Source organism: Anolis carolinensis, chromosome 3 (assembly GCF_035594765.1).
Source record: "Anolis carolinensis isolate JA03-04 chromosome 3, rAnoCar3.1.pri, whole genome shotgun sequence".
In the NCBI taxonomy this organism is placed as follows: Eukaryota; Metazoa; Chordata; class Lepidosauria; order Squamata; family Dactyloidae; genus Anolis; species Anolis carolinensis.
The window spans coordinates 83,675,552-83,699,032 of NC_085843.1; the positions used below are offsets into that span (position 1 = coordinate 83,675,552).

At 40.2% G+C, this 23,481-nt stretch overlaps 1 protein-coding gene across 1 annotated transcript; it reads left to right on the forward strand.

The window, feature by feature from the left end:
* Positions 1 to 224: 224 nt before the first annotated feature.
* Positions 225 to 22,170, forward strand: fundc1 (FUN14 domain containing 1). Its single transcript, XM_003218949.4, has 5 exons — positions 225 to 384; positions 5,825 to 5,981; positions 16,225 to 16,300; positions 17,650 to 17,778; positions 21,561 to 22,170. Exons 1-5 carry the CDS (start codon positions 354 to 356, stop codon positions 21,636 to 21,638), a joined length of 471 nt encoding a protein of 156 aa, XP_003218997.1. The 5' UTR covers positions 225 to 353; the 3' UTR covers positions 21,639 to 22,170.
* The last annotated feature ends 1,311 nt before the right edge of the window (positions 22,171 to 23,481 follow it).

A 23,481-nucleotide genomic window follows, 5' to 3' on the forward strand; every position in this document is an offset into this window, starting at 1 on the left:
CTCCCATAATTCCATAGCATTGAGCCATGGCAATTCAAGTGGGGTAGGGCTGCATTAGTCTTGAAACACCCCGAAGACCTTTGTTTCATTAGAAGGGGGAGGAAAGAAAAAATAAAACAAAACTGCGATCCCCATAATCCTCCGGGGGGGGGGGGGGGTGTAGCATCCATGATGACGTCACGCAGGAAAGGCACACAAAGCCTTCGCAAAGTCTCAAGAGGCGGAGGCAGGCCAGGCTGTGTTGTGAGCATGCGCAGTCTTGTGCGGCCTTAGAGAGCGCCGAACCTTCACAGAGCTGGTGGGTGGAGCATTCGGCGGCCTCCTCCTCCTCCCCCCGCCTTCCAGTTGCCAACATGGCGTCTCGGCGATCTCGCTCCGCCTCAGGTCAGTGGGGGCCCATTTGGGTCGCGCCGGGTCCTGTTGCCATGGTGCCCTCCTGGTCCCCCGGAGCGGAGTTGGCTTGGCCTTCAGAGTCCCACTCATCCTTTTCCCCATCTCGTGATAACCCTGCCCTCCTGAAACCTCTGCTGTGGGGCTGAGAGAGAGAGAGAGAGAGAGAGAGAGAGAGAGAGAGAGAGAGAGAGAGAGAGAGAGGGAAGGGCAGGGCTCATTGGCTGCGCTTCAACGGAGGAGGCGGGGCTTGGCCTGGCCTACTCTTTTCCTCCAGGCCTCAAAGAGGAAGGAAGGAGATCTGAGGCCTCGGGCGGCAGTGGGGGCTTCACACGCACTACAGAATTGCAGTCGCTTGACACCACATTAACTGCCATGGCTCAGTGCTGTGGAATCCTGGGAGTTGCAATTTTGTGTGAGAATTATTTTCCTCTCTCAGAAAGCCCCGAAACCACAACAAAGATCAAATCCCATTCCATAGAATGGAGCCATGGCTGTTAAAGTGCTGGCAAACTGCTATAATTCTGCAGTGCAGATGGTCTCTAGCCAAGGAGGCTAGAGGGAGAAAGGAAATGTGGCAGCACATTTAGGATTTGACTCAAGAGGGCATCTACATCAGGCATGGGCAAACTTTGGCCCTCCAGGGGTTTTGGACTTCAACTCCAACAGTTCCTACCAGCTGCAAGCCCCTCCCTTCCCCCCTCCCTTTATATACCGCTTTTCTCACCCCAGGGGGGACTCAAAGCGGTTTACAACATAATAGTGGCAAAATTGAATGCCTAACATACATATAAAACCAAATCATAAAATCTTAAGCAAGAAACATGTAACTATGCATTAAAATCAATAAGACAAACATAAGATAAAACAACATTTAGACATGAGGACATAGAATTAAAACCACCTAATATAAATATTAAAATCACATGATCCAAAATCGTAGACCGAGGCCATTCCAATTGTCAATTGCACATATTTCCTATTTATTTCTTGTACTGCATTACTTTACTGGCCAAAAGCTTGGTCCCATAACCATGTCTTTGTTTTCTTTCTGAAGGCCAGGAGGAAGGGTGCTAATTTAATCTCACTGGGGAGAGAGTTCCAGAGCTGAGGAGCCACCACTGAGAAGGCCCTGTCTCTCATCCCCACCAGTCGCACTTGCGAAGCAGATGGGACCGAGGGCAGGGCCTCCCCAGAAGATCTTAACCCCCTATTGAACCCTATCCCATCTGCATGGGGACATCACCCCCCCCCCCAAGATCAATGTAGTTATGTTGTAGTATATGAATAAAAATATTTTATTTGTTTAGCATGCATATTTTGTATATTTGTGTTTCAACATTTTTATGCAGATACAGAATTCAAATTGGAAGTTTTACTCAACAAATTAGTTCGATAAGGAGCCGTTTTTCTGAATAATTTTTTAATGTCTGAAAAATTCTTGTTTCCGCTTTGAGCAACAATCCTCAAACCTCAGTATTTGAGAACCACTGAACCAACTGGCTTTCATTTTTGGTACTGCCACATTTCCTTTCCTTTATTTTCTTCTTTTCCTTCCCTTCTTTTTATGTCGCAAGAGGCCCAAAAGACTACCTCTTTGAAATCTACCACTCTGGGCAAAAAGGTTTGCTCATGAGAAGCCTTTCACACTGTGTGCAGTGAGGACTCATTTTCTACAAAGGGTGTTTAGGGTTCTTAGTAAATCAAGTTTCACCCAGAGGTTTATCTAATCCTTCCCACATTGCATTTGGAAACCCCACAACTTCAAAAAGTTATTTGTTTGGATTAGAATTTTCCAGTTGAATTATGTGGGTTCAGAAAAAATAAGTCTTTCCAAGTTGAGGACTGACTGCCTCTGATCCTGAGATAGCAAATAGCCTTTTTCTTTAATTTGCTGAGATCAATAGAGGACAATGCTGTTTTAATGTCCCAAAGCACTGCAGCGAGGAGTTCTGTTCATTGAAATATATAAGAAAAGAAGAGTTAAGTGGTCCAATCTCTTTGGGAAAAGAAAAGTCATTATTATCTTGTGTCTTGTTTTGCCCTTCCAGTCTATATCCCATGTTTATGTGTATAGGTTTGTCGCTATTATTTTATAGGTATACCTAGAATGTAAAGTATCTATAACAGAGAAATAAAACTTTGGATGTTTGTCATTCTGGGGTCCTTGTCTGAGCGTTTGGATTAGTTCAGGCTTTGTGTAAAGCTACTGTTTAGGCTCCATAAAGTCCTTTAGAGTAAGATTATGCATTGACTAAGCTATCACAGAACCATAGAATTGGAAGTATCAAGAGATGTCTAGACCAACCTTCTACATTTTCTATAGACTGAAGAATATGGAACAATAGTCTTTTGACATACATTAGTCCTATGCCATTTGCAGGATAACAAAAGGTTGAAAAGAATGCACTGTTCCCATCTCCTTTGCATTATAGTAGAGTACAGGTATATGTGCTTTAGTCTGTGCTACGGAATGACTGTAGTTCTTTGGAATTATGTAACACTATACCACTACAGCATGTTGTGTGTATTATCATTCCCTCTTCTCTTTCATATTCCACCTAGTTTTACTAGGCCACAATCCAGCTGTAGTTGCCAATGCTCCTTGCTGTATATAGTAAAATTTACCTGTATGCTTTCATCTCTTGTGAGATCTTTCATTTTGATAACAGGAAAAGGGATATAAGGTCAATACAATTTTTGTTGTTGGCTAAAATTGGAGAGATAGGGGGGTCCACATTCTATATGTCTGACTGTAGATGCAAGAATTTAAATCCTGGTGTTTAGACTATATAATTTGTAACTGTAATAGAGCCAATTAATCAGTTGAATATAGTAAACCAACACCCATAATTTTTATTAACTCAGGTACTCTACTCTAGTTGGGAAGTACTCAGATTTAGGTCACTGTGCTCCAGAGCCCAAAATAAGCAACATGTCCTCAGCACCTATTGAGAGGTTTTGAAGAATAATTTAATGAGTTGCTGAATCTACCATTAACTGTCCCATAAAGCATGCTTGCCACTGCTTATTTATGCTATTAAAAATAAATACTCTCTCCCACAGCAGAATTGTCTGATTTACAGCTCCCCTCTTTTTTTGAATTGCATGCTAAGGTATGTTGAAAATACTGTGAAAAATTCACTACAGTTGGTACTATGTTGCTCTGTTTTGTTAGATTCCATTGTCTCTATCTTTGGTTTACCTTTCCTGTTGTACAGTGGACCCTTGATAGCTGCTGTGTTATATAAATGCTGCAATTGCTTTTTGAATGTTTTTGAATATTTTGAGTCCTTGCTGTTTGAATTCATGGATGCAGAACCCTTGGGTACAGAGGGCCCATTGTACATACTGTGAATATCCCTTATCTGGAAATCCAAAATGCTTCAAAAATACACACGACTGGCTGAGATAGTGACATTTCTTGGTACTACATTGAAACATCAGACAGATCTATTAGTACTAGCAGTACCCATGTTGGAAAATCAATTTGTTTTAAATCAGAAAACCTTCCTTTCAAATCAGAGGCCAATATTTTCAGATTATCCACAATGACACATATAGCAGCATCAGTCACCTCACAGTTTTTTAGCCAATGAAACAGGTAAACTTTTTGTCAAAAATATGTTTTTGACATAACTCTATAAATATAACGAAGCCAAATATCTTTGTCTTTGTGCCTAGAAAAGTTTTCTATGTTCCTTGAATTTGTTTATTCAACATAGAGTATTCAGGTTTTCAAAGATATCTGCTAAATAACTCACAAATGCTTTACTGTTAACGGTTAGCAGGTGCTTCATTTCAGGCTTGTCACTTTAAAAGTCACTAAGAACATCAAATAGTTCCATATAGCTTTTCAGACAATTCCCATTTGAGAGCCACCTTATCTCAGTGTGAAATAAAAGTTACATGGTCTGAATTTTTGTCCTCACTAAGTTACTTGAAGAGATCCTCACATTTGGCATTAGCTTTGGTAACATTAATACATTTCATAACTGATTTTAGTACATCATTAATAAGAGAAATATTTTTTGTAACTGAGTTCACTCTGTGAATAACACAGTGCACAAGAAGTATTTCTGGATTCTCACCTTTCATCAGTTTTAAGCAGCCATTTTTTTGCCCATCATAGCAGAGCACCATCTGTAACACAAGATGTTATGGTTTCCATTGATATATTATTGACATCTAAGTAATTTTTGGCTTCTTACATAGCCCTACAGCCACATGAAATGCAAAAAATTTACTGTTAATAATTCCTTTTCAAATTGTCTCCCCTTCGAAATCAAATTGCCCTCTATGGGGAGTGTGCATCACGTTGGGGACCAGGGCATCATACAGTACCTTTGCATGTTTGTTTAATATTTAAAAGAGCTAAATTAAGACTCTTGGTGTACTTGTGTAGAAGTTCTTGGAATTGCCATATTGATAGAATAATGCAACTGATTGTAAAAGTGAAAAACATGTGATATAAAAGGAGATAAATAATATGTACCATACTAATATCTATGACTTGTCCTTAATTGGCATGTCTATTTTTTTCATGGACCCCTAATAAAATATCCTTGGATAAGGGCCATATAGGGAAACCTTTTAGATTCGCAAAAGCCACAAGGATGTTTGATGTTTTAATGGCTTTTTGGAGAAAAAATTGAAAAGAATTGACACAAAACGTAACAATGTAATTATACAGAAAATTACATAATGTAATTTTCTGTAAATACTGTACATGATGCTAATGTATCAAATAAAAAATAAAGTCGTTACTAAATATTGAAACACCTTCGTGACTTTAGCCTACCCTGTAAATGCAATACTATTTTTACTGAATGGAAACTTTGGTGATTAGTTATTCAATAATATTCAGGACACTGGAAGCCCCCAGATGGCGTAGTGGACTAAGTGACTTGAAGGTTGGGTTGCTGACCTGAAAGCTGCCAGGTTCGAATCCCACCTGGGGAGAGTGTGGATGAGCTCCCTCTATCAGCTCCAGCTCCATGCGGGCACATGAGAGAAGCCTCCCATAAGGATGGTAAAATCATCAAAAACATCCGGGCGTCCCCATGGCAACGTCCTTGCAGATGGCCAATTCTCTCACTCCAGAAGCAACTCCGGTTGCTCCTGACACGAAAAAAAAAACAAAACAAAAAAACAAGGACACTGGAGGCCTTGTTGCCTTCTCATAATTCTGTCAATGAGCACATCAGAATATTGTTCATATTACTAATAAAGATCAATAAACCTTGCAAGGCAGCCGAATTAGAAACATGCTCTCTTAAACTGCATTTGTGAGAATAACTGAGAAATGCTACTTTTTGTGTCTCTTTTTTAAAGAATATATATAGCCCCGGAGTCTCCTTTATGGGAAAAAAGAGGTATAAATGTTAGACATGATAGTAATATAGGAAGACTTAATTTTCACTCTTTTTTAAAGACCATGACAGTGATGACGATTCCTATGAAGTACTCGATTTAACAGAATATGCAAGACGGCATCATTGGTGGAACCGGGTGTTTGGCAGAAATTCTGGACCTATTGTAGAAAAGTACTCCGTAGCTACCCAGATAGTAATGGGCGGTGTATCAGGCTGGTAAGAACACATTCCTTCTAGATATTACAATGATTTTTCTTTTCTTTTATAGTTTTAATTCATGTCAAAACTGTTTATATATATATATATATATATATATATATATATATATATATATATAAAGGATAAAGTTGCGGGCGCAGTGACTATAACAACAAAACTAAACATCCCAGAAATACGAAACTTGGCAACACAATGCAAAAGCCTTGCCTCCCGGTTACAAAAACACAACCACACCACAAAACCACAATCTGGACCCACAAAACTCACAACAACACATCATGACTATAGCAACACAACTAAACGCCCTAGAAATACAAAACTTGGCAACACAACGTAAAAGCCTTGCCTCCCGGTTGTAACAACACAATCACACCACAAAACCACACTGGACCCACAAAACTCACAACAACGCATCGTGACTATAACAACACAACTAAATGGCCCAGAAATACAAAACTTGACAACACAACGCAAAAGCCTTGCCTCCTGGTTGTAACAACACAACCACACCACAAAACCACAATCCGGATGCACAAAACTCACAACAAAGCATCGTGACTATAACAACACAACTAAACGCCCCAGAAATACAAAACTTGGCACACAACTAAATGGCCCAGAAATACAAAACTTGACAACACAACGCAAAAGCCTTGCCTCCTAGTTGTAACAACACAACCACACCACAAAACCACAATCCGGATGCACAAAACTCACAACAAAGCATCGTGACTATAACAACACAACTAAACGCCCCAGAAATACGAAACTTGGCACACAACTAAATGCCCCAGAAATACAAAACTTGACAACACAACGCAAAAGCCTTTCCTCCCGGTTGTAACAACACAACCACACCACAAAACCACAATCAGGACCCACAAAACTCACAACAACGCATCATGACTATAACAACACAACTAAACGCCCCAGAAATACAAAATTTGACAAAACAACGCAAAAGCTTTGCCTCCCGGTTGTAACAACACAATCACACCACAAAACCACAATCCAGACCCACAAAACTCACAACAATGCATCGTGACTATAACAACACAACTAAACACCCCAGAAATACGAAACTTGGCAACACAACGCAAAAGCCTTGCCTCCCGGTTGTAACAACACAATCACACCACAAAACACAATCTGGATCCACAAAACTCATAACAATGCATTGTGACTATAACAACACAACTAAACGCCCCAGAAATACGAAACTTGGCACACAACTAAACGTCCCAGAAATACAAAATTTGACAACACAATGCAAAAGCCTTGCCTCCCGGTTGTAACAACACAACCAAACCACAAAACCACAATCTGAACCCACAAAACTCACAACAACGCATCGTGACTATAACAACACAACTAAACGCTCCAGAAATACAAAATTTGACAACACAACTCAAAAGCCTTGCCTTCCAGTTGTAAGAACACAACCACACCACAAAACCACAATCCGGACCCAGAAAACTCACAACAACGTATCGTGACTAGAACAACACAACTAAACGCCCCAGAAATACGAAACTTGGCAACACAACACAAAAGCCTTCCCTCCCGGGTGTAACAACACAACCACACCACAAAACCACAATCTGGACTCAAAAAACTCACAACAACGCATCGTGACTATAACAACACAACTAAACGGATGGCCATCTGTCTGAGGGGTTTGGGTGGGTTCTCCCTCCATGACAAAAAGAAAGAAAGGGGTTGGACTGGATGCAAACTACAAATCCCAGCACCCCATGGCATGGAGTCCATGCATTTCAATTAGAGGCCTCTTCCTTCTTTCTTTCCCCGCCATCCAACCCATTGACCCAGTTCCATGGATCCGCATGCAGGAAAGGCTGGGACGGATAGAACGAAGGAAGGAGGGAGGGAGGGAAGCGAAGGAACGCCAAGTACAAGAGCCCTCCTTCTTTGCCCAGAAGGCCAAGAGCAAAAGGGAGAGAAAGACCATTGATCCGGTTATATTTACCCTCCTTTCTGACCAGTGTGTTCTTATCAGCGAGCTCAGGATCGGAGAAGAGAAAGGGAACAGCATAGGAATAAAGGAAACAAGGAGAGCACCCACTCTATCCATCCACTCATCTATCCATCCACTCACCCACTAATAATAAACACCTACACAGGCAAGAATCAGCCATGCACTGAGTCTACAAGGCCATTCAGTGCTCATCCACCTCCCCAATCCCTACATTTACACTTGGCCTCCAAAAAAACAATTACAATAACAACAATGACAACAACAACAATAAGAATCTACACCATCACAGGCAAGAAGCAGCCAGGCACTGAGGCTGAGAGGCCAGTCAGTGCTACACTGGGCCTCCAAAAAACAATACAGTAGCATCTAACTTATCCAGCTTCATAACCACTACAACAACAATAAACACCTACACAGGCAAAAAAAAAAAAGACTATTGTACCACAATAAGATTTAAACCGCACTCAGCAGAATCAGACATCACGATTAACAACAAACCAAAGACAACAGGGATCTCAAGCAATTATCAATCAACACAAAAATTGAAGAAGGTAACAGACTTCAAATACTATTACTAATGTGAGTATAAAGAAGGGTGAAGGTCACAGCATAAATACAACCTAATGTAGACTGACCAACACCACCAGACTAAGCCACAGCAACGCGTGGCCGGGCACAGCTAGTTTTTATATATAAGGATAAAGTTGTTTGCACAGTGACTATAACAACAAAACTAAACGTCCCAGAAATATGAAACTTGGCAACACAATGCAGAAGCCTTGCCTCCTGGTTATAACAACACAACCACACCACAAAACCACAATCCGGACCCACAAAACTCACATTAACACATGACTATAACAACACAACTAAACGCCCCAGAAATACAAAACTTGGCACCACAACGCAAAAGCCTTGCCTCCTGGTTCTAATAACACAACCACACCACAAAACCACAATCCGGACCGACAAAACTCACAACAACGCATCGTGACTATAACAACACAACTAAACGCCCCAGAAATACAAAACTTGGCAACACAACGCAAAAGCCTTCCCTCTCGTTTGTAACAACACAACCACACCACAAAACCACAATCCGTACCCACAAAACTCACAACAACGCATCATGACTATAACAACACAACTAAACCAGATGACCATCTGTCTGAGGTGTTTGGGTGGGGTCTTCCTCCATGGCAAAAAGAAAGAAAGGGGTTGGACTGGATGCAAACTACAAATCCCAGCACCCCATGGCATGGAGTCCATGCATTTCAATTAGAGGCCTCTTCCTTCTCCCTTTCCCCGCCATCCAACCCACTGACCCAGTTCCATGGTTCCGCAGGCAGGAAAGCTGGGATGGATCGAAGGAAGGAGGGAGGGAAGGGAAGCGAAGGGAACGCCAAGGACAAGAGCCCTCCCTCTCTGCCCGGAAGGCCAAGGGCAAAAGGGAGAGAAAGACCATTGATCCGGTTATATTTACCCTACTTTCTTACCCGTGTGTTCTTATCAGTGAGCTCAGGATCTGAGCAAAGAAAGGGAACAGCATAGGAATAAAGGAAACAAGGAGAGCACCCACTCTATCTATCCATCCATTCATCTATCCATCCACTCACCCACTAATAATAAACACCTACACAGGCAAGAATCAGCCATGCACTGAGGCTACATGGCCATTCAGTGCTCATCCACCTCCTCAATCCCTACATTCACACTTGGCTTCCAAAAAAACAATTACAATAATAATGACAACAACAACAATAAGAATCAACACCATCACAGGCAAGAAGCAGCCAGGCACTGAGGCTGAGAGGCCAGTCAGTGCTACACTGGGCCTCCGAAAAAACAATACAGTAGCATCTAACTTATCCAACCTTCATGACCACTACAACAACAATAATAATAAACACCTACACGGCAAAAAAAAAGACTATTGTACCACAATAAAAATATAAACTGCACTCAGCAGAATCAGAGATCACGATTAACAACAAACCAAAGACAACAGGGATCTCAAGCAATTATCAGTCAACACAAAAATTGAAGAAGGTAACAGACTTCAAATACTACTACTAATGTGAGTATAAAGAAGGGTGGAGGTCACAGCATAAATACAACCTAATGTAGACTGACCAACACTACCAGACTAAGCCACAGCAACGTGTGGCCGGGCACAGCTAGTGTGATATAAAATGTAGTGTTATGTTTTAGAGCATGGGATTAATAATAAAAGAAGTTCCAATCATTTTTGCAAATAGTTCTTGGAATGTGTTAGAGAAGAAATGTTTCAACTCTGAAAACCTTAAGTTAAAAGGTAGAAGAATCACTTTGAATTGTGTAAGTATTTTTCTTACCAATAGCACTACTTGTTAAGGCTAATACCGGTTATTGTTGAAATGCATGAGTTTGCCACTGTGGAAATTTAGGGGGCTGCCTACCAGGCAATTTTGAAGGATTGCATTCCCACAATGCACTCCACCACCAAATAAATAAATACATATTTTAAAAGGAGAAGTACAAGTCAAATATTTACAGATATAAACCTTGAAGATTTTTTTAAAATCAATTCTCTGGTATACATTTAATTTTACCATTTATTAAAATGAAAGCAAATTTGCACACTAATATGATGGATGTGCTTGTTTGTTTTTACATAAATCTTGGCTGAATATTTGATAGTTCAGGACAATGTCTTTCATGCCATGCTGGCATTCTTGGTTTGCAAACTCAAGTGGCAGAATATGCTGTTGGCTGTCTTTTTTTCTCCTTAATTTGGGGATCTCAACAGACTGCACTCTGGCACCACGATAGACAGAGCCAACCTTAAGAAATGGGGCTACAAAGTGGAGTCCACGGCATGCGAGTGTGGAGAAGAGCAAACAACAGACCACCTACTACAATTAAGTCTGAGCCCTGCCACATGCACAATGGAGGACCTTCTTATAGCAACACCAGAGGCACTCCCAAGTGGCCAGCTACTGGTCAAAGGACATTTAGTATAATGCCAAGTTTTCATTTTAACTTTGTTTGTGTTTTCAAATACATTACAACTTGTACCATTAATTCGCTTCCGACACGATAAATAAATAAATAAATAAATGGGGTGTGGAGTTCCGTACCTCCAACTTAAAAAACCCAAGGTTGCAGAGTCGGCTGTGGAACTGAAATGGAGCCTTACTAATCTCCCTGTTCATATACATGCATGCAATCCTTTAATCCTTTCCAAAACAAATAGGTAGCATTAGCTCTTCCCTCCTTGCACAGGTTGCAGACAAATTCTTCTTGAACTTATTAATGGCAGATGACTGACTTTTTGTATTTCAATTCAGTATGGTTTATGAACCCAGCTTAGTTGTTTAGAATCAACATTTAAAGAAAGTATTTCTGAAATGAAAAAGCTAGACAACAAACAAAATTAGTATTTGTAAGGCTTGCTAAACAAGGCAGGCTGATTTCCCTTTTTTCATGAATTACAGCTAAAGGATTTGCTGCCCATTATTGCTCACAGATTCATGTAAATGCTTACAAGAAATACTAGGAGGCAAGGCCTTACATTCAGTAAGGGAACCCAAGAAAAAGGAAGAAAAAGGAGGCGATAGGGCCTCTGCGAGGAGAAGATGGGGTGATGGCGACAGGGGACAGGGAAAAGGCAGAACTGCTTAATGCCTTCTTTGCCTCGGTCTTCTCACAAAAAGAAAGCCATCTTCAACCTCAGCAACATGAAATGGACGAAGGATTTGGGGAAATCCAACCCCAAATAGGGAAACAAGTTGTCCAGGAACACCTGGCCACTCTAAACGAATTCAAGTCGCCAGGGCCAGATCAACTACATCCAAGAGTACTGAAGGAACTAGCGGAAGTTATTTCAGAACCACTGGCGATCATATTTGAGAGTTCTTGGAGAACGGGAGAAGTCCCAGCAGATTGGAGGAGGGCAAATGTGGTCCCTATCTTCAAGAAGGGAAAAAAGAACGACCCAAACAATTACCGTCCGGTCAGCCTCACGTCGATACCAGGCAAGATTCTGGAAAAGATCATTAAGGAAGTGGTCTGCAAACACTTAGAAACAGATGCAGTCATTGCTAATAGTCAACACGGATTTACCAAAAACAAGTCATGCCAGACTAATCTGATCTCATTTTTCGACAGAGTTACGAGTTGGGTCGATACAGGGAATGTTGTAGATGTAGCGTACCTGGATTTCAGTAAGGCCTTCGACAAAGTCCCTCACAACCTTCTGGCAAACAAACTAGTAAAATGTGGGCTAGACAAAACTACGGTTAGGTGGATCTGTAATTGGCTAAGCGAACGAACCCAAAGGGTGCTCACCAATGCGTCGTCTTCATCTTGGAAAGAAGTCACGAGTGGAGTGCCGCAGGGTTCTGTCCTGGGCCCGGTTCTGTTCAACATCTTTATTAATGACTTAGACAAAGGGTTAGAAGGCACGATCATCAAGTTTGCAGATGACACCAAACTGGGAGGGATAGCCAACACTCCAGAAGAAAGGAGCAGAATTCAAAACGATCTTGACAGACTAGAGATATGGGCCGAAACTAACAAAATGAAGTTCAACAGGGACAAATGCAAAATACTTTACTTCGGCAGAAAAAATGGAAATCAAAGATACAGAATGGGGGACACCTGGCTAGACAGCAGTACATGTGAAAAAGATCTTGGAGTCCTTGTGGACAACAAGTTAAACATGAGCCAGCAATGTGATGCGGCTGCTAAGAAAGCCAACGGGATTTTGGCCTGCATCAATAGGGGAATAGCGTCTAGATCCAGGGAAGTCATGCTACCCCTCTATTCTGCCTTGGTCAGACCACACCTGGAATACTGTGTCCAATTTTGGGCACCACAGTTGAAGGGAGATGTTGACAAGCTGGAAAGCGTCCAGAGGAGGGCAACTAAAATGATCAAAGGTCTGGAGAACAAGCCCTATGAGGAGAGGCTTAAAGAACTGGGCATGTTTAGCCTGCAGAAGAGAAGGCTGAGAGGAGACATGATAGCCATGTACAAATATGTGAGGGGAAGTCATAGGGAGGAGGGAGCAAGCTTGTTTTCTGCTGCCCTGCAGACTAGGACACGGAACAGTGGCTTCAAACTACAGGAAAGGAGATTCCACCTGAACATCAGGAAGAACTTCCTCACTGTGAGGGCTGTTCGGCAGTGGAACTCTCTCCCCCAGACTCTGGTGGAGGCTCCTTCTTTGGAGGCTTTTAAACAGAGGCTGGATGGCCATCTGTCGGGGGTGCTTTGAATGCGATTTCCTGCTTCTTGGCAGGGGGTTGGACTAGATGGCCCATGAGGTCTCTTCCAACTCTACTATTCTATGATTCTATGATTCTAAGTGGGATCATAACCCACGGTTTAAGAAGCTATGGCAGGCCTCTCCAACCTGGATCCCTCCAGGTGTTTGGGCCTTCAACTCCCAGAAACCCTAGCCAGCTTGTTCAATGGTCACACATTCTGGGAGTTGAAGTCCAAAAGTGGAGGGCCGTAGGTTGAAGAGGCCTGATCTAGAATGTGCAGGGGCATTTTCACCATGTTTTGGGCCTCTGCGCCATTTGAGAGCCAGAAGAGGCATTTTTAGCATTAGCATTGAATGGGCTTGCAGCCTCTAAGCCTGGCTGTTTCCTGCCTAGCTAACACCTCCCAACAAAGGATTCCCCCAGGCAGCTACCAGCCAGGCTTTGAAGCTGCAAGCCCATTCAGTGCTAATCAGGGTGGCTAATTGCAATATTCACACGTACCTCAAGCAGACAAGAGTTTTTTCCCCCACCCTGGACATTCCACAGATATATAAACCTCACTTACTGATTGATTCTTGTCTGGAATTCCCCTGATTTTTGAGTCTTGCTCTTTTTTTACTGTTCTGATTTTAGAGTTTTTTAAAATACTGGTAACCACATTTTGTTCATTTTCATGGTTTCCTCTTTTCTGTTAAAATCATCCACATGCTTGTGGATTTCAAGAGAAGGTATGCCCCGCGGAGGTTATAACAGAGTAGAAAGGCCATGTAGTCCAACCCCCTCCTGCTCCCATGCAGGAAAACCACAATAAAAGCCCCTAAAAGTGGCAACCCAGCCTATGATAGTAATAGTAATAATAATAATAATAATAATAATAATAATAATAATGATGATAATGATAATGATAATGATAATGATAATGATGATGTAGGAAGAGACCCCCAAAGGTGATGTAGTCCATCCCCCTCCTGCTCCCATGCAGGAAAACCACAAAATCTCCCAAAAGTGGCAACCCAGCCTCTAATAATGCCCTTCATTTTTGTCTACCTAAATGTAATATCTTGCATTTGTCCTTATTGAACTTCCTTTTGTTGGTTTTGGCCAATCTCTCTAATCTGTTAAGACCATTTTGAATTCTGCGCCTGTCTTCTGGAGTATTAGCTATCCCTCCAAATTCGGTGTCACCTGCCTTTTATCCCTTCATCATGCCTTTTTACCCTTCATCTAAGTCATTAATAAAGATGTTGTACAGAACTGGGCCCAGGACGGATAAAGAGAAAGCAAAGCAAGCACTCGGGAAGGAAGGAAGAAAGGAAGGAAGGAAGGAAGGAAGGAAGGAAGGAAGGAAGGAAGGAGGGAAGGAGGGAAGGAGGGAGGGAGGGAGGGAGGGAGGGAAGGAAGGAAGGAAGGAGGGACGGACGGACGGACGGACGGACGGACGGACGGACGGACGGACGGACGGACGGACGGACAGACAGACAGACAGACAGACAGACAGACAGACAGACAGACAGACAGACAGAAAGAGGCAGAGACTATTTTGATTTTTGAAGTTTACCAGTAGCTGCTGGCTTATACTCGAGTCAATAAGTTTTCCCAGTTTTTTGTGGTAAAATTAGGTGCCTCGGCTTATATTCGGGTCAGCTTATACTCAAATATATATGGTAGTTATTTGTTTATATTAGTCACCAACCTTTGAAATAAACAATTTCTCTGTGGCAGCATATAATGTTATTGTTAAGAATTTTTTTTGTTTGAATTTTTTTATTTACATACATTAACAGCTTACAGTGTAAACAGAACATGAAACAATGAACATTTTACAAAGACATAACCCCATCACCAAGGCCTGAACAAACAGCGTTCTCTTTGCCATAAATTTATGAGTCAACCAGTAAACAAATGTCATATCCAAAATTTCTGACCAACAAGGTTGTATTGTTTTCCTTTTTTGCTCTTTAAAACATATTTAATAAAAACTGACCAGTATAAATTAAAATAAGATCTATTGGTTTTTCCTTCTGAACACCCTCATTTCAATTGATAATTTATCATTTAAGGCTACGTTATTGCTAAAAAATTAAAGTATGTTACTGTAGTTTCAAAGTTGTAATGGCAAAAAAATATCCATAAGGGACCAGAAATAATATATTCAAAGTAATGGTGTAATTTGCATAATGCCTTTTTATATGTGACAGAACTTTTATTGTATGTTGTTCTAATTAACCCAACTCATTTTTACTGCATAAAAATAAATTTATATATTTATTGGATATATATCCCACCTTTCTTTCTCCCAGAGTGGGATTAAAAGGCAACTTGAAATTTACATTTTGAAAGATGTCACTAAGGGAATTATTATACAAAGGTTAAAAAGGAATTAAGTGTCTGCATCATTAAAAATAGACTAAAAATAGTTTAAAACACCTAAACATATTTAAAACGTATTTTCAGTAAAAACATAAAAAAGATCAGCACATTACAAAACAGCACACCATTTACTCATGTAAAGACCACAGTAACTGCTCATGTCCATTTTATTTAGGAAGTACGTAACTGCACAATTAAAGGTCAATAAAGTGAATAGTTTATTGATCATTATTACTATTGTTGTTGTTATGTTTATTTATATCCCACCTTCTCCATATGGAGGCATAAAGCAGCTCACAATTAAAAGTATTACAATACAACTTAAAATATACAATATACAAATATTTAAACATAATTACTATTAAAAACAATTCAAGTTATATGGTTTTGTCTGGTCAAATTGCTTGCATGTGTTTGAAGCCATGGGATTCCCAGCTTTCTTGCACCAGGTTACAATGTGGATTTTAAAGTTTCAGATCCCAAGGTTTAGAATTAAAATTCTAGACTATAGCAAGCAATGTTACAGTGTTATCTTTTCCCATATTCCTGGCCCTTTGATTGAAAGAAGATACGCACAGATTGATAACTTTTTCCTTCTCTTTCTTTCTTTCCTTACTTCAAGGTGTGCAGGATTTCTGTTCCAGAAGGTTGGAAAACTTGCAGCAACTGCAGTAGGTGGGGGCTTTCTTTTGCTACAGGTATGTCAATTTAATTTACAAAATGGTGTCAATTAATATAAACTAATTAATTGGTCCATAAGCAGAAAGGAAAGGTGGGTGCACAGACATAGTGAAAGGCTGCCTGCAAACTTTTCTTTAGAAACAGGAATATAGCATTTTAGAGATAATTGATAGGCTCCCCTCATTCTTTGCTGAAATCAGTGGGAGGAGATCTGTGGATTGTGTGTAATTAAACATTAAATACACTGCTTGCATCCAGTGTTTGAATATTTCTTACAACATAAGCAGACTTTCTAAAATTAAGGGAACCATCCACAATAGTGTGAGTAGGCTTCTGTTTAGACACCAGGGCTTCCCCTTTCTCTTCTGCACCTGCTCATTGTCATCCTCTTCGGCTCTGGAGGGTTAGAGAACATTTCAGAGAAGGTTTAGGAACCAAAGGAGAAGCCTTAGAAGGAGGAGGAATACATTCTAGCAGCAGTGTGTATTCTACTGGATTGATACCTTTGAGTAGACTCAGTGAAGATCACAGTATGTTAATATTTAACATTAGATTACATATCTTGTACTCAGCATTGAAGGATAACTTTTGGCATTAACTGGTTTAATTTTTATTAGAAGTAACAGTAACTGTGGGAGAAACTTGAAATGTAATGTGCTGCTTGAAATGTAAAATGATTAGGAATGCAACCAAGATAAAGGTTCTGTAAATAAAAGATGTTGAGTGGGATCTTGGATGAAAGAAAATATGATGGTAAAGCCCTTATGAACATTTTAGCTTTTAGCTTTTAAATATGTTCTAGAGTTTCTCAGCTATTATAGTTTAAAATTAAATGTGAGCATTGATTAAATGCAGTGGCTTGTAAAGGGACTGCATGGTACTAAGTGGGGAATGTAATATTCTCCTATTGGGATAATTTCTCATGTAACTATATAGGCAAACCTTTGAGAGAACAATCCTGCTTGAACAGGTAGCAGGAATTATTTGTAGCAGGTGGACGACAAAACTATTAATAATGCAAGTGCCATATCCCATGTTCTGCCATTTTGCTGAGACTGTAGAGAAGAGTGCCCACTGTCCATGGCAGTTCTGGAGTGTATTGGTGAAGCAAATAAAGGATATGATGCCTTTGCGCTCACCTCCAAAATGCACTGCTTCTTCCTCCTCTTCTGGCAGCACATCTTTGCCAGTCGAGCTTTCTGTGAGCGGAATAAAGGTTCCACTACTACTTACAAGACCACAGAGATGCCTCTTAGTTCATGGGGATTGTTCTCTTACTAATAAAGAAACAATCATAATTGTTATGATTTGTTTTATGTAATCGCATTCTACTTCTTTTAATTTATCTCTTCTCTCATTTTTTTAGATAGCTAGTCATAGTGGCTATGTACAGGTTGACTGGAAAAGAGTTGAAAAAGATGTAAATAAAGCAAAAAAACAGCTCAAAAAGCGAGCAAACAAGGCAGCTCCTGAAATCAACACATTGATTGAAGAGGTAAAAATAAACATTATTCTGAATATAAATTTGTGGAAATCTCAATGAGAGATTTTTTAAAGGTACTGTATCCAGCATTTTGTGATAGTTGATAAACTGTTATTGTTGCAAGTGAGATGCCCATGATCCAATAAGGGAGGGGAGGGCAAAAAGACTTTTATCCAGCCACTGAAAGGGCTGCTGCTTGGATGACCTTGTTTTTATTCTAGATGTGATGTTAGTCAGAACTGAAAAGGCACACCAGTACATCCCAGTAGGCCTTGAGTTTGGCCTGTTGCCTAACTTGAATGTTGCCTATGCAGTGCCTTAAAACCTTCTGGAATACCATACAGCTTTGGTTCATCAGTCGCATTCAGTAAATGGCATGATGTATAATTTTCCATTGCTACTAATAAGACAAGTACTTCTATTCTGGAATGTATTCTGAGGGATAACTTCTTTTACTCGACAGTACAGTGACTACACAGTGCCTTTAAAAATAATACGTTTTATGGCATAAGCATTTCTGGGCAAAAGCCTACTTCATTTACGCAGTTTCTGGTACCACTTTTCGTTGCCAAATTAAGACATGCATGTTTGCCTAGAAATTTAAATTGAAAGCTTATTTATTTATTTATTTCATGTCAAAAGCATTGCATAACAAATACATTTTAAAATGATGGGAAAAAAAAGGAAATCACAAGCAAATAGTTTTAGACCAAAAACGGGCAACAGCAACCGCATTGTCCGTAGCTTTAAACAACTCCTCCTCCATGCATGAGGCAGGACATTGTGGGCAAGCATACATATGCGGAGTTGTTTGTTCTGCTCCACAGTCACACAAGGTGGAGGATTCCTCCAGGTAGTGCCACCTTGCCAAGTTGTCTTTAGATCTGCCCACTCCACTTCTGAGTCTGTTCAGGGACTTCCAAGTTGCCTATTCTTGGTTTGCCCCTGGAGGAAGACCCTCATGGGGGGCCATCCAGTTAGAATTGCCAGGTTTAGCTGCCCAGAGGGACACCCTTGCTGTTGCTGGAGGAACATCAAGAGGGGTGGTGGTTCTCATGAAGCCCTTCCTTGATTTGAGTCTGGTGGGAGGTGGCTGATAGACATGCAGTGGGTGGCTTTCGCAGTGTTCAACCTTATTTCTCTCACCGTTAGCAGCAACTTCCCATCACACGTCAGGAGGGGCAATGCCAGCTAACTTGTAGAGTTTATCAACAGGTGTAGGTTTAAGGCATCCTGTGATTATTCTGCATGTTTCGTTTAGTGCTATGTCCACCTGCTTCGCATGGGCAGACTTTTGCCAGACAGGACAGGCGTACTCAGCAGTTGAGAAAGACAAGGCCAGGGCTGATGTTCTTATCACTTGTGGGTCTGCACCCCATGAGCTGCCAGTCAGTTTCCGCAGCATGTTGTTGCGTGCAGCTACTTTGTGCTTGGTGTTCATGCAGTGTTTCCTATATGTTAGTGTTCGGTCTAAGGTGACACCAAGATATTTAGGATGGAAACAGTGTTCGAGCTCTTGGCCTTCCCAAGTAACCTTCAGTTTCCTGTTGGCTTCACGGTTACGTAGGTGGAAAGCACACACTTGTGTCTTGGCAGGGTTAGGCTTCAGGTGGTTCTCTTTGTAGTAACTGGAGAGATCTTTCAAGGCATTCGTGAGTTGCTTTTCAACTGTTTCAAAATCTTTCGCTTGTGTTGTGAGGCCAAGGTCATCAGCATATATAAAACTCTTTGTGAGTGGTGGTTGTGGCTGGTCGTTCGTGAAGATGTTAAATAAGGTCGGTGCAAGAACGCTGCCTTGGGGTAAACCATGCCGTAAGGTCCACAAAAACTGTTCCCGTAATGCAGCCTTTCTCATAGCCTTCCTCGATATGCTCAGTCAGATGAAGAATTTGACCTGTACAGTTTTTCCCTGGTCTGAAACTTGCTTGTTGTGGAATAAGATTGGGTTCGACAACAGGTCCTAGTCGATTTAATAGCACCCTCTCATAGACTTTATATAGATGACATAAGAGGGAGATTGGTCGATAGTTCCTGGCATTGGAGGCATCTTTACCAGGTTTTAAAATGGCAATGATCTTCGTTTTCCTCCATCCTCTGGGAATCTGTTTGTGTGCCAAGCATTGATTGTAGAATTTCAAAAGCCAGTTTTCAGCTTTGGGGCCCAAGTGTTTGATTTGCTCCATCATCAGGTCATCTAGGCCAGGTGCTTTACCAGTCTTACATCGTTGGATGGCTTCTCTGAGTTCTTTCAGGTTTAGAGGAGAAGACAACTGGTGGGTTTCAAATTCTGGCACCCTGTTGATTTTCATCTTTATTCTACTGTGGTTGGTTTTCCCATTCTGAATTAGCTGGTGAGCTATCTGGTCTGGTGTCACATTTGCGTGTCCATGGTTGACCAGAGGGTCACTATCCAGGCGTCTCAGCAGTTGCCAGGCTTTTCGGCTACTCTTGGACATGTCAAGGTTCTCAAGCAGCTCTATCCAACGGTCTTCTTAGCATTAGCTAAGGCTGTAGATAGTTTTTGACCTGCTGGGGGACACGGAAAGAGCCTCCCCGAAGATTGAGTAAGATTCAGTCAGGCGTCCCCTGGGCAACGTTTCTTGTAAGTGGCCAATCTTTCCACACTCAAAAGCATTGGATGAATGGATGAATTGAAAGCTGATACGATTTTACTAGTTAATGAATTGTTTTGTCTGTTAGTATTTGTGTGGACTGATGTTTTACAGTGTTTTATTCTTTTGTGTTTGTATTCTGCCCTTAAACTATCATTTGTGAATAAAAGATGGTTTAATTTTTTAAAACACAAATAGTATGTATAGGATGGCACTAAATCTGATGGTATACTAGAGTGTTTTTTTACAGTGCCATAAGATTATAAAACAGGTTGTTCCAGATACTCTTCTGATTTTTTCCCCCTTGAAAGTATTTATGACTTTTAAAATAGTAAATACAATTCACAAGAAAATGTTTATGCCTAAACTGTATTCCTTAGGGCATGATACAATTACTAACCATGTGCCTTCAGAAATAAATCAATCTTTGACATGCTGAAAAAAAAATCTTCCCCTGTTTTTTTCAGTAGAATTGATTTTTACAGAGATTTCATTCCACTAGTGCATTGTTTCCACTGGCTATAGAAACTCAATTTTTACCCTTTGCCACATGTTAAATCCAGGCCCCTTCTACACTGCTATATTAATTCCAGATTATCTGCTTTAAACTGAATTATATGGCAGTATAGACTCATATAATATAGTTCAAAGCAGATAATGTGTACTATCTGCTTTGATAATCTAGATTATATGGCAGTGTATAAGGAGCCCCAGTGTTTTACTTCCACTTGCACCAAGTCATTGGATAGTCTTTTTGATACCTCATGACAACTTGAAGATTAAGTCAGGGATTGCTGTGGTTTTTAGTTTGAATATGTATTTATTGATTTTAACCGATGTTTAAAATACCAATGATACTTAATTCTAGACTATTCTAATTCTGTTTTAATGTTTATATATTTGTACAGTTTAAATTGTACTGGAATGCTTTTAATGTAAGCCACTTTGAGTCTCCTTGTGGAGAGAAAAAGCAGGGTATAAATAAATTAATCTAATAATAATAAATAATAATAACTTCGTTACAGTAGGAGATGCTATGCTACCTGTTCCACTGTTGCCTTAATGTCAAAAGTAAGACCATATAATCATTAATGGAGTAACCACAACTTTTGTGCTTTTCTCACAAGCTTTTCATTGAACATAATCAAATTCATTGACACAATTTCTCTCTCTTTTTTCCAGTCAACAGAATTTCTCAAACAGAACATAGTTGTATCTGGTGGGTTTGTCGGAGGCTTCTTGTTGGGCCTTGCATCGTAAGAACCTCTTCATGCTGCCTTAAGAAAGGGTGAAGAAGAATGACAGGACAGCCTTTTAGTGAGGCAGGGGCAGTCAAGAGTCACTCGCTAATCATGCCTGAGCAAGATGGACAGATTTGCAAGACAAATCAGAGTATTTTGCATTTAGGCTTTGCCTCTTTAAACTTACGTAAACAGAGTTGCTGAAAATCCTGTATTCAGTAGCATTACTGAAGGGAGAAAAAAATCAACAAGCTTGCTATCTTTTTCATGACTTTTTATTACTGTGTTTCCATCAAGAATTCAGCATATTTAATATATTTTCTTTTGGTTCTGTATCTTTTTCAATTGTATGGTTATATATATTTTATTATTTAAGGCTATCTTATGCTGTGGCTAGTAATGCCTATGACTAAATGTATAGGATATTGTGCTTCAAGTGCAGGGCTAGCCATTTTCTGTAAAAAAAATCACTGCAATAATGTATTGGTCTGTAATATGTTTTTTGCAAATATGAAATAAGCAGTTGTGAACTTATTAAAGAATGAAGATCAGTCCTTGAGTAATCTGTCTACTCCTGGGGGTTTCATCAGCAATATCCCATGTTAATACGTAGATGAAAGAAGTATGTTATCCAGCCTCAGTTTACATTCTAATCAAATTGCATGACTGACTCAAGCTGATTTGTTTTATCAGCTTGGAGTGGTGGTCCGGGAATTATCTTGGGGCTGTAAACTGTTTTTTCAAACATGTCTTAAGAAATACAGTTGGTACTATCTTAATTATATAATATTTTTTATTCTGTTTTTTAAATTAACTTAATTTAAAATGTTTTAAAAATTACATTGAAAATCAAAAAAGAGTATCAAGAAAAGAAATGTTAAGTACAAACACAAAAATGCCAAGAAAACAAAAATATTTATTTATTTATTTACAGCATTTATATTTCGCCCTTCTCACCCCGAAGGGGACTCAGGGCGGATCACATTACACATATAAGCAAACATTCAATGCCTTTTAACATAGAACAAAGACAAACAAACATAGGCTCCGAGCGGGCCTCGAACTCATGACCTCCTGGTCAGAGTGATTCATTGCAGCTGCTCTCCAGCCTGCGCCACAGCCCGAGCCCAAAATAAAATGTAGATTACTTCCAATCTATCCTGGTCAAAAGAAAACAATAAGCAATGTTGTTTACTATGGCCTTCCTCTACAGCTGAGGAAGATCCTCTAGGCCTCTCAATACTGACTCCTTTTTCGAACCCCTCTCCTTTAAATTGATTATATAATATTGTGATGGAATAATGCATTGTTCAAAATAATCTTGAAAGCAAGGTTATTGGGCTTTAATGTGGCTTGGTGGCCATCTAAACTGTTTTGATCTTGTCTTATGAGCTCACTGGATAGTTTTATGCAAACTATTTTGTCATGCTCAATTCATCCATCTGACATTGTGGAGCTGGGTGGGTTAATAATACTGGCTTTCCCTGTTTTAAGAACTGTTGAGCTATAGAGAAAATTTACACATCACTTTAAGTCTGGAATCATAGCTTATATTGTATTGCATTCAAGATGTGTGCTGGTACACACCACTCACTTGTTGTACTGTTGCTTCTTGCCTGAGTAGGTAAGTAAAATAAACATTTACATTATGTCTGAGTTTGACATTATGGTTTATGGTACCTAATCATAAGTGTCAAAACTGTTAGCCTATGAATCCTAGTTCTTTTGTATACAAAAAGCTACAATCATTCAATCAGATAATCATCATCATCATCATCTTTATTCTTATATCCTTCCTCCATCTCCCCGAAGGGACTCGGGGTGCCTTACATGGGGCGAAAGCCCAGGCAAATACAATAAGA